Source organism: Patella vulgata, chromosome 1 (assembly GCF_932274485.2).
Source record: "Patella vulgata chromosome 1, xgPatVulg1.2, whole genome shotgun sequence".
In the NCBI taxonomy this organism is placed as follows: Eukaryota; Metazoa; Mollusca; class Gastropoda; family Patellidae; genus Patella; species Patella vulgata.
This window is the reverse complement of record NC_065879.2, coordinates 26,219,743-26,231,917: the sequence shown is the minus strand read 5'-3', so window position 1 is coordinate 26,231,917 and position 12,175 is coordinate 26,219,743. Positions and strand designations below refer to the sequence as shown.

At 37.9% G+C, this 12,175-nt stretch overlaps 1 protein-coding gene across 1 annotated transcript; it reads left to right on the top strand.

Annotated features, from left to right (window-relative positions):
- The first annotated feature begins 6,633 nt into the window (after positions 1–6,633).
- LOC126828894 (glutathione hydrolase 1 proenzyme) lies at positions 6,634–11,403 on the top strand. Its single transcript, XM_050558977.2, has 7 exons — positions 6,634–6,870; positions 7,169–7,255; positions 7,834–8,085; positions 8,421–8,518; positions 8,881–8,994; positions 9,230–9,449; positions 10,278–11,403. Exons 1-7 carry the CDS (start codon positions 6,809–6,811, stop codon positions 10,450–10,452), a joined length of 1,008 nt encoding a protein of 335 aa, XP_050414934.2. The 5' UTR covers positions 6,634–6,808; the 3' UTR covers positions 10,453–11,403.
- The last annotated feature ends 772 nt before the right edge of the window (positions 11,404–12,175 follow it).

The window sequence follows — 12,175 nt, the reverse complement described above, 5'->3', positions numbered from 1 at the left end:
GCATCCTCTTATTAAAATTAAGGAAATATCAAAAAGTACACAACAATAAATAGTCGCCAATTAGAACCCGGCTAAATTCTCAAGCTGTCGATATTTATGTTCCCCTTTTTAACTACAGACCTGTTACAACCGAGCTAAATCCTTAAAGGATGCTGGGATTCCTATTAAAGGCTCAATACCACTCTTGTTGTAACTGAATAATATGTCCCAATCTTTATTCTGGTCAACAAATTGTACTATTTTACAATATTCCAATTAATTGATGATACAAATTTCATCTTAACACGCCTAATTTAAAAAATTGGAAAAATTCAACTTAATGATTTGAAAAGCCTGACGTAAAGCTTTTCAAATGTGACTTGGATTTGAAAATATTTTTGAACCCTCTGGACAAGTAAAATAGGATTTAGTGGATTAAGTACTTAGAATAAGGCTATTTTTTATTTTCTGGAGCTGTCAAGCCAGCAAGAGTGTTATTGTCCCTTTAAATAAATATAAATTTTTAGGATCACGGCATTTTACTTTGGGGATTCAGTCCTCATATGAATTAACCAAAAGGCGCCCTTGCTTAGGGTCCCGACTTAACAGTAGTGAGGGAGGGGAGTCTACATACTCATCTAGGGTCTGACATACGGTAAATTTTTTGTTTATTTTGATATCACAACGTGTACGCCTATATGCATAGATATCAGTTTGACGTTAAAATTATGTGGCTTTCCTTTCAGCTAAATGAAGCCGGTAGAATGTGGAATAAACTATGGAAACAAGATTGGAGAACCCATGAAACTCATGATCTGCATAGTGGTTTAAAACAAGGTTCTAAAGTTATTCATGTGAAAAATTTTACTCTAGGAAGTAATGAAATGATTTCGAGAGTGGAGGGAGAAGGTAATGAACTTGATAATAGATAAACATACATATATCAGTAAAATGAGTTTTTACGCATCCCTGGCAGTATATATTCAATTGGTTTTTTTTACGCGGCCCTGGGAGTAATTCCCGGACATAGATATCATGTCATCTATATTGAAACATATGCATTTTGTGGCGTCTTTTACGCCTTCCATGTGTCATCTTACCGTAAAAGCTATACTTGCTTCAGACTGCTTTTGGCTTTAAACAATCCTACTATTTTCTAGGTAGGTCTTGATAGACGAGAATATAAGGGATGATGTGTGTTAATAGACCGTGTTACAATACCCAACTCACGAAGTGAAGTAGAAAAGTCTGCACTGTAATTGCAATGTATTTTTTAACAATGGAATGCCCCATTTTTAAGCCGTTTTGCACTAGGTATTCATCAAAGAACTATTTTACAGATGACCTTGTTTGTATTGAGTTATTGTTTCGTTTTCTCTGTCTATTTCAAGTTCAAAGCCGTATTATTCAACTTTGGTTGGTTAATAAAATGGAAAATCTTATATTGGGTTCTTTCTTCTTTGGTTGTACACATACCATATGCAATTATGGGCCTTGATCCTCAGATCTCGTGACCTTACCCACCATTCATCACGATGGAGGCTATAGTTTTTCACGGATTTTTGGTGTGAAGCATTGTTGTCATATAAGGATAAACCCTATCAATATGCAGTTTTCCGTGACTTGCCGTTTTGATCTACACACATTTCCGTATATAGCAATCGGACACTCACTGACAGAATTGTGACAGGGCTGAATTACGCGTCACTCGATTGCAATTCTGGACGTCCCGGACTGGCAATCGTGGATCCTACGTGTGTTCCGCTACTTTCCCTTCCGAAGTTACCCCCCTTTGTGGGAAACCCTTGTAAACGCGATAGCGACGACTGTTTTTGACGAACCCTATCAATATTCAGTGTTCTGCGACTTTCCGTTTAGAGTTGTGTCCACTTTTCCAAATACACCGTGATAGTTTTTAACAGAGTTATTCCCTCCCTTGTCGAAAACCATGTGAATGCGACAGGGGCTATATATTTTATCCAACGTGATAGAGGCTACACTTGGTATGAACCAATTGTGTCACGAGGGGACGAACCTTCTCGATATTCATCATTCCGCGAACTTCATTTTCGGAGTCACCCCCTTGAAAACCCATAGAGTATACAGTTTCTGGCAGAATTGTTACCGATTTTGTACAGAGCATTGAGGTCATGATCGGTTTTATCCGATAAGCAATCCTTCCTCTTTTCTGTTGTTTTTTTTTTTTAAAAAAAACAAAGCTGCTGTGTGGGCATATTTCTACGCTTTGCGTGGCTATCTTTTTTTCAAATTTGGATGGAAACAGTAGTGGTGCCATTACAGTATGAACTCTATTCCATTCCAGCATTCCGGAGTTATCCCCTCTTGCTGAAACCCATTTTGACATTTTCATGTGGACGTATATTGTCGTAGCCCCTGTCTGTTCACATTTTGTTTGTGGCCACTCTAGAGGTCAAATTTTTTTATCCGATTTTGACGAATCTTGAAATATAGGTCTATATCCCAAAGTTCTCGGTTCTTTTCGATATTAGCATGTATAGGACCGTAACGTGCATATATATCATTGTTACGCCATAATTACGGGTGAGTTCGAATAACTCTACATAACTAGTATAAAATATGTAATACCATAGCTGTGGACCCTTTAGAGGTTAAAATTTGTATCCGATTTTGATGAAACTTAAAATATAGGTTTATATCCCAAATATATCGGTTCCTTTCTACATTGGCATGTATTGAACCGTAACTTCGTGCTTGTATGAACATTCGTGTTTTTAGTTTGTGGACCCTATAGAGGTCTCAATTTGTATTCGATTTTGATGGAACTTAAAACATATCGGTTCTATTCGATATTGATGCATGTCGGAGCGTAAAATCCTTGAAACTGGCGGTATGAAAAAGCGCCTTTTTAGGTTGTTCTCTGTCCACCTCTTGCAAAATATGGGCGTATCTTGCATGTCAACCGCTTGTTTAAATCATTGCTCAGATTAGTTCCTGTTTTACAATTTAGATCTGTATGTATATGTATATTATATAGTACACATTATTCTACCAATATCGACATCTGGTACTAAAGCGCTATATAAAAGATAAGCTGATAGTATTATAAATATTCATCAAAATCAATATACTCTACACGAATATTTTAAAATCGATGGTGCTTGTTTTATAGCTTTTATATATTGCGTTTATTATAATTTAATTCATTCAAATAAAATAAAATGAACTTGCTCATATCAATAGTGACAAACTGAGATCCATTCTTGTACACATTGGCGTGGACGTTCAGAAATCCTTGGCGGTTGGAGTTTGCAGAAGAGTTCCCCCTCCCACCCCACCCCCCGCCCCCCAACACGTAGTTTAATCATAGGAATGAAATTTACCACCCTTAAGATGGAGGAAATTATGTGTTTACGTCTATTAAAGCATGTAGAGTTTTATTCTTAATAGCAATCAAATTTAGAATACCGGATACTCCCTTCAGAATTTTTCTTAAGTGCGTGGGTGTGTTTCTAATGTGTGCGGGTAAGTGCCGGTTGCGCGTTTTGTTGTTTGCTAACAAAGTTAATTGGGGTAGGTTTTGTTGCTAAAGTCGCAATCAACATTTTTTTGCAGCTGGGCTTGAAAGACCAGACCTATTCATGATTTTTTAATGATCGCTATTTTGAATCATCCGAGGAACCCACATTACCCGGCGGAGTCACATATTCTAGATCTGGGTTTAGATTTAACCAGTGGACAAGTTCGCAACAAAAAAAAAACACCCTTAGTGCCACAGCCGTTGGACAGCACATCGTGTGGGATGCCATTGAAAACAGTTTTGATGGATACAAAAAAAAGAGGGCGGGTATATCTGCTTATTTAATCTTCAAAATAAGTAGGGGATATTGAAATGCAAATAGCTATGCAGGTTAGGATATGATAAATAGTCATGGACACTTGACATGCTTTAAGAGTATGTTCACAGATGAAAAACTTATCGCCCCAACAGAACCACTGAGCTGCACGTGCGACACGCAATAGCGCCATACACGTTTGAGGGGTTCATTGTCAAATTTTGACACTTGATGAAAACTGCAGCGTGCTGGTTTATCCTATCCATGTTTGCTTTTCTATCGATTCTTGCATAAGATTTACTGTTTAGCGTATCTTTGCTTTAGTGTGTTACGTTTAATTTGCAATGATACGTCTTCTTTAAGTGGCATTTAGTAATTGAACAGTAACACACTAACACTATTTATGGAATAACAATCACTGGTTTATTAACATGCAACGTTTCGACGATGATTCTCTCGTCTTTATCAAGCAAATGATAACATATATATGTAAAACATCAAGTATTTTTATACAGTAAAAAAGAAGCCATAAATATAGACCTTATATATAACTAGCACTGATCAAAGCGATGATGACAAAGCCCTAAGTGGTTACAATGTACCGAAGCCATAATTAATTACATATCTATGAAGCAGGAGTAAGCCTAATTAGTGATCAGTAGTATTACAATGATACAAATAGGTGTTAAGCATTCATTAGGTGTGCAATAACACACATTAACTATTATTTTAATAACATTGATGTTTAATTTATAATAATGGTGGATGTTAGATAGTATACGAAGCACTAGATCATATATATAATTTTAATTATTAAAGTAATGATTAATATTAAGGGCTAATCCAATAAGCATGATTCTGAATGTTATGAATAATAATAATAATAATAATGAAAAAGTAATCAGGAGCTAATCCGATATATGATAATTATATTGAATAAAATAAATGAGAATGTAACAACAATCCTGATAACAAAAATGAATTACTGGAAAATTATTGTTATCGTATGCGTGGGGAAGATAGACTCCTACATCTCTGTTAAGGGCCGGCTTGTGTCGTCGGATACGTCTTCAACATGGTGAACGTCTACGTGCTATTGGCATGTTTCAAATGGGTTTTACACAGCGAGCAGTAGCCAACATGCTTAATGCGTCACAGTCTGTGATCAGCAGACTGTGGAACCGGTACCAACAAACACACAATGCTGATGATAGACCTCGTTCAGGTCGTCCTAGGGCCACTACACAAGCCCAGGATGGATACATTCGCACACAGGTCCTGCGAAATCGTGGACAGACGGCCAATCAGCCTTCTGTAACTTGTACCAAGTTACAGGAATTCGAGTTACACCCCAAACGATTAGAAATCGGCTACATGCAGCCCATTTGCATGCGCGACGACCGCGTGTTGTGCCTCTATTAACTCGCCAGCACATGGCAAACATGCGTCAATGGTGTAGGCAGCGTAGAAATTTGGGTAATCGTCGATGGGCGCATGTAATGTTCTCAGTTGAGTTCAGATTTACTCTGGATTTCACCGATAGGCGTACTCGCGTTTGGAGGCGTGTAAATGAGCTTCATGCTAACGTTAACGTCAGACAGGATGACAGATTCGGGCGTCGGTCTGTTATGGTGTGGGGAGGAATCACCATGACTGACAGAATGGACTTGCATATTGTCCAAAGAAGGGTCACTGGTGTGTACTACCGTGACAATATCCTGGCACCGATAGTTCTGCCCTTTGCTCAACGTGCGGGTCGACGTTTCATCTTTCAAGATGATAATGCCCGTGCCCATTGTGCAAAGAAGGGTCACTGGTGTGTACTACCGTGACCACATCCTGGCACCGATAGTTCTGCCCTTTGCTCAACGTGCGGGTCGACGTTTCATCTTTCAAGATGATAATGCCCGTGCCCACAGCGCCCGTGTCGTGAATGACTACCTCTAGCGTCACCATATTGTCCACATGCCTTGGCCAGCCATGAGTCCTGACCTTTCCCCAATAGAGCATGTCTGGGACATGATCGGGAGACGTGTTCGTCGATGTTAACGTCAACCGACAACACTGCCAGAATTGGCCGTGGCACTGCAAGAGTAGTGGGCCAGATTGCCCCAAATCGTGATTGGACGGTTGATTAGGAGCATGCCACGACGAATTGTTGAATGTCTGGGGATTGGTGGAGCAATTACTCATTATGAAGACAAAAATCAAAAACGTCGATTTTCACTTTTGACTGTATCCCTTTGCGAGTGAAATGGGCCCGTCAGATAAGCCGCCCATATGAACTGTTTATGTTCATGTGTAGGCAATTGGCCTGTTATCTTATTGACATACACTGGTTACCTCTAATAAAAACAGCAGTGCATTTCCGCAGTTTTGTATTGTTTCTGAATATCCCCTACTTTTTTGAAGAGTATATAACCGTCGCCATTTAAACCTGTCAACTTGTATAATTTATCGTAAGACATATAACTCACTACATGTATATACGCAGTTTGGTATACTCTTTACTATTATAGCAACCTGATGATGACAAACACATCTGAAGTTAGAATTGGGAATGATATCGACGCGCTTTAGTAAATTAATGACGCCAAAAGTAGCAAGCAATGCGGTCGATTCATTAACTACGGGTTTAAAGATAATAGAATATTATTATTGAGTAGTTTTTAATGCAGTCATTGTAACGGCAGTAAATTATCAAATTATTTTCACTGACTGTCGACAGGTAGGACGACTTAGTTATTATATTACTATATTCTGTGCCTGGTCTGTGGGTTTAAATAATTGTGGCTGTTGGTTAATAAAATATATCTGCCCATGTTATTTAATATTAACAAATTCCAAGGCGGGAGTACAGCAAAACTAATAATATCCATCTTCTAAAACATTATCTCAAAGTAGATTAACAGTGATTCCAAGGGATAGCTGGAAGAACGAATAAATAATACTAAACTCAATACCTCATTAATACATGCAGATGATCCGTAAATAGACATGTGTGTGTTATAGATATGTGGAAATTGCTTACTCGTCTGATAGGTAATTCTATATATAAATTGTGGATCGTTTGTGGGTAAGTGTTTTATATTAAATTGGAATAGTTTGTCGGAATTAAAGAGGTGGGATATATTTTAACGAATCAAACTTATAGTTAGTTCATTTCATTTTCAGTTAAGCGTACGTTTTATTAGATGTGGTCGAAAACTATGCTTATCGTTCATTCTGCAATTTTGGAATTGACATATTTAGATACCATAACCAATAGTCTAGATTTTCAGTTTCCGTCACTTCCTCCGCATGTCTTGAATGCATCTACGCCCCAAAGAAATATTAACCAAATGACTCAAACTTGTGCATACTGTTCTTGTTAGGTGTGCTGTGTTTAGACAAAGAATGGAGTCCGGAATGTTTAGACGCAGACTGGGTGAGACAACTTACATGGATGGAATAAATAACAGGTATGTTGTTCATATTCAGATATTTTATTCAATTCATTATGTTCAGTAAGCGTGCATAGTTTTCACACATAAGACGAGAATCCAGTTCCCTAACAGCTCTGAAGTAACGAGGCAGAATTTGGATATAGCTTGAGGGTACACTTTATTAAAGGGGTATTTTCCGTTTCAACAAGAATATAGCTTAGACCTAATTATCGAAAATGCAATCACTGACCTACTTTCCATGCTTACTTTTCAAACCACCAGTCCTCATTGGCGACGGCTGCTGTTTTGGGTGCGGTTAGGGGCATATTCCGTTTCAAGAAAAACATAGCTTAGACTGACCTAATTATCGAAAATCCAATCACTGACCTTCTTTGAGTCCACCTAATACCATCCTTCTTCATTGGCGTCGGCTACTGTTTTCGGCGATTGATTGGTTATGGGGGGGTGGGGGTCACCAATTTGCTACTCCTTGATCTGTTATACTTCTACTCGCCAGTTTTTATTTAAATTTGTATCAGATTTGTTCAATATACTATTTTTATTCATCATACTACATATTTAAAAAACGGGCCTTTGCTTCTAATTATTTCCAGTCATGATGCAAATGGTGACACGGAAGAAGGGTCACACAAGGCGAAACAATTCAAGAAATGTCGTTGTCCTAAGAGATGTTTGGTAGTTGTGTTCTTGGTGTTGATGATTATTGTAGCTAATTACATGGGGATTATTGGTATATCAAGTAAACTAGAATACATGCTAAAACTTAGCGACTCGGTCATCAAAAGGAGATTAGTTACAACTGGTGGTGTTGCCGCTGACAATCTGGAATGTTCTCAAATAGGCAGGTTAGTACAAATACCTATCGATACCAACACATCTAAAATACATTTTTTAATTTTATAACCACCGACATACGTTGTATCGTTACTTGATATCAATACCTTTTCGCCCCCTCTTTTTATATGTAACTTCAATGTCCAACTGTACGAGGTTTGTTATCTTTGTTATCTATGCATGTCATCGATACGATTCTGTTTCTTCCAATCTAGAAGGAGCACTGGGGGCAACACCATTGTTGAAATAAAAATACACCACCTTATTCCCGCAATTATGACCCGGATAGTGTCGGATCGACCCCACCCCCTCTCTCCCTCTCTTTAATCCAACTTTCTCTTTACAGGGACATATTACTACGTCATGGATCTGCTGTAGATGCGGCTATAGCCACTTTACTGTGTTGCCATAATATCAATCCACATAGTTCTGGAATAGGAGGAAGTAAAATACTTTTTTTCAAATAATATATCTTCATTCTGTGATCACCCACAGCTTTTGTCTGTACGAGGAACGTTATCGTAAAAAGCATAAAATATTGGAGCGACACTGAATTTTAAATCATTTTTAAAAACTGAATCATTTCAACACTGTAGATCGGAATTGAACTGAGCGCATACTTTATAATTGTTTCTTTTAATATATGCCTTAGGCTTGTGCGGGGGGACTTCCGGTTTGATTGGGTGCGGAACTCGTGTTATCCATTTGTACCGACTGTGGCTCCAAAAAGTAGCGATGTTTATCTTACTTTGTTTGATAGCGACTACATAAGGCTGCATTCGACAGTTGTTGTTTTTATTTTCTAGGTTCTATGATGACCATTTATGATCCAAACGAGAACAAAACAATAATAATAAATGCTAAGGCAATATCTCCGTCTAAAGGCACCCATCAGATCCGATTGAAAATTCCTGTAGTAGGTGAGTTAATAAAATATAGATTTTTAGTTTATCAAAATTATTTGTCAGACATCTAATTGGGTAATAGTTCTTTATTCGGGAGTTCTTGGCAATTTCGGTGAACCCCCGATTTTAGTACCCAGACTGATCAATTTACAACAGACATTGTTTTCTATAAGCCCTTGGTGTAATTATTTCAGACGGCATCGCAGAACTTTAGTTGATTAAAGAAATTTGCCATTTTTAACAAATTCAGGTCCTCTGTCTATTGGAATACCTGGAGAAATAAGGGGATACTGGGAAGCTCATCAAAGATACGGTAAATTACCATGGAAAGAATTGTTTGCCCCCAGTATTGCTATGTTAGAGAAGGGTGTGGCCATGACGAAAGATGGCGTTAAAAGTACGGACTTCTTACAGGATAAACTATCGAACAGATTTAATGGGACCTTAAAAGACTTATTTCCAGATTTGAGGTACGTTTCATACACTGGTTCCGGAATAAAGTGTTCTATGTAAAGCGTGGTCATCATCAACATCCGGTCAAATAGATAGCATGGCAATATCCGTAGTTTTACACGGTAAACCGACTTCTGAACACATTGTGGAAGGAAACCAACGAGAATTCGCCGTCGATGAAACCGCTTACTGTGGGAACAGACGCTAAACTCCTAAAAGACAGACTGTAATACTAATATGCGTAGTTTGGTGCGCTAAACAAAAAGGGAATGAAACGAACGACAACCCGCTCTGTGATATCACTTTAACACTTACCAGTCGGTCAGTCGGCCGTGCTACGCTCATTTCGCATAGAACTTTATTGTTTCGGAACTTGAGAGTGATAATGGAATCTCGCATGGAGCTTTATTATGCCGGAACTTGAGAGTGATAATGGAATCCGTGCAGTTTTCCTGGAAGAGGGATACATATAACTGGGCTTCACAGTCATGTGTCATTTTCCTGGTAAATGTATACTATAATCAAGAACGAATAAATTACTTATAATGAATATATGCAATGGGAATGAAATGGGATATAGCGTCCTACTTTTTGTACAGGACTAAATATACAAAATGACTACATGTTTTAAGACCTATATAGCGATCCGATTATAATTATAGTTTGACATCCACGAGAAAGGCGTTCGTTTTTGTATAATAGGCGGGCTGCTAGTTTTCAATAGCTCCCGATGCCACGTACAATGGGGTATCGAAACTACAAAACTTGCTCGGGAACCAAAATGCAAATGAAATGATCATATCTGGGGTAATGTTACATTTTTTTTTCATTTTTTTTTTTTACAGTGAGATATTCTGCTATGAAAATGGTGAAACCAGACAAGCAGGGGAGATAATCCATCGATTGGCATATTTACAAACGTTAAGAAAAATAGCTAAACACGGAGCTGATTATTTATATAGTGGTGAAGGGGCTCAATTTCTGATATCAGATTTACAGAAACAGGGTATTTCCATATAATGTGTCGTATGACTGGTGTGGTAATTTTTAAAAATAACCAAATACGGAGCCGATTATTTATATAGTGGTGTAGGGGTTGAATTACTGATCCGATTTACAAAACAAAGTATTTCCATATAATGTACTCGTATGAGAGGGATGGCAAGTTTGAAAACGTTGACTGAGGTGGCTGCACTCGTTATCTGTTAGAATATAGAAATAGGCGAACCATATCTTCCAACAGGGATAGAAGCCTATTAATCAGGAGAGCCTGAAACACGGGGGCAAACTTACGTGCCTGCCCTTTGTCACAAATATTCTCGTGTTGTATGTTTCTACAATCAAGGTTATTGGCCCTTGTGTTCATTTGTGTTCACTTCCGGATCTTAATATTTTGGTTCCTAAAATATTTGAAACTGTCTGTCGATGTCCGTTTGTTTTACGAACGGAGTTAGGCACCATGTAACATTGCTCCTTCCCTACTGCAGTATAAAATGCTCATCCAATAAAATGTATAAGCTGCCTTTTTCTACAACAGGATGTATCACATATATTTTCCAATGATTTCCGACGTTAACTTTCAAAGTTCACATTCCGGAGACTACAACTCTCATTCGGTCGGTGTGGAATTTGTGTAGGTTTCATGGCTATAAAAGAGTAATAGGCTTATCACTGTGATATCGCCTTTCTTGTAGCAGACGATCAAATCAATACTATTGCATTTGATCGATTTCAAACTTCATCTTTAGGTCCTGTGCGAAACCGGGTTAACAACCTGCGGGCTTCAAACGACAAAGTTGTTGATAGACGTATTTTCGGTACCACAAAACCAAATAAATCAATTATTGTTGCAGGTTCTATATTAACCATGGAGGATTTAAAGAATTACAAACCATTAATTATGGAACCTCTAAAACACGAGATTGCTGATGGCATTGTTTTACATACTACAGCAGATCACAGTGGTGGCATATTACTAGCTTTCATTTTGAAAACACTAAAAGGTTGTCAGTCATTATTATCTTATCACTAGCTTTTATACTGAAAGCACTAAAAGGTAATGATTATTATCTTGACACTAGCTTTCACACCGAAAACACTAAAAGTAGTCAGTATTATCTTATCACTAGCTATCATACCGAAATCACTAAAAGGTAATGTCTATTATCTTGACACTAGCTTTCATATACTGAAAACACTAAAAGTAGTCAGTATTATCGTATCACTAACGTTCATTGTTATCTTATTGCTAGCTTTCATACTGAAAACACCGAAAGGTAGTGATTATTATCGTATTACTAGCTTTCATACTGAAAGCATTAAGTACCAGTCAACCAAGGCCTTAAAATCAAAGATAAGTGAAAGCATATTATTGTTCTAGCATGGGCCTATTTAGAAGCCGATTACCATAAAGTTCTTGTTTGTATTTGTTTGCATCTAGAACGTGACTGTCACTTTTCGGTATTTTCAGGTGTGCTTTCTCCTTCTCAATTGTGCAGGACGGAGGGTCTGGCGGGTACACTGTCTAGTCGTTCGGGTGTGAAAAAAAACAATGTCCCGTGAACTCATTGGCGTGCAAAAAAAGAACCCCTGGCAGTTGGAATTCGAAATAAGAGTAGGTCGTAGCCGCAAAAATATTCCTCATAGAACATAGAGCAGAAAAGAGGGACGTTAAACACCATTTATTATCAACTTTATGTACGTGTACTAACAAACACTTTTGTATCATAATGCCATATTTTTT

Bases quoted from the DNA above. Each gene is read 5' to 3' on its own strand.
- LOC126828894 (XM_050558977.2), top strand. From the start codon at position 6,809: ATGTGGAAATTGCTTACTCGTCTGATAGGTAATTCTATATATAAATTG. The intron at 6,871-7,168 runs GTAAGTGTTTTA...TGTTCTTGTTAG, and splicing joins AAATTGTGGATCGTTTGTGG to GTGTGCTGTGTTTAGACAAA. The intron at 7,256-7,833 runs GTATGTTGTTCA...AATTATTTCCAG, and splicing joins ATGGATGGAATAAATAACAG to TCATGATGCAAATGGTGACA.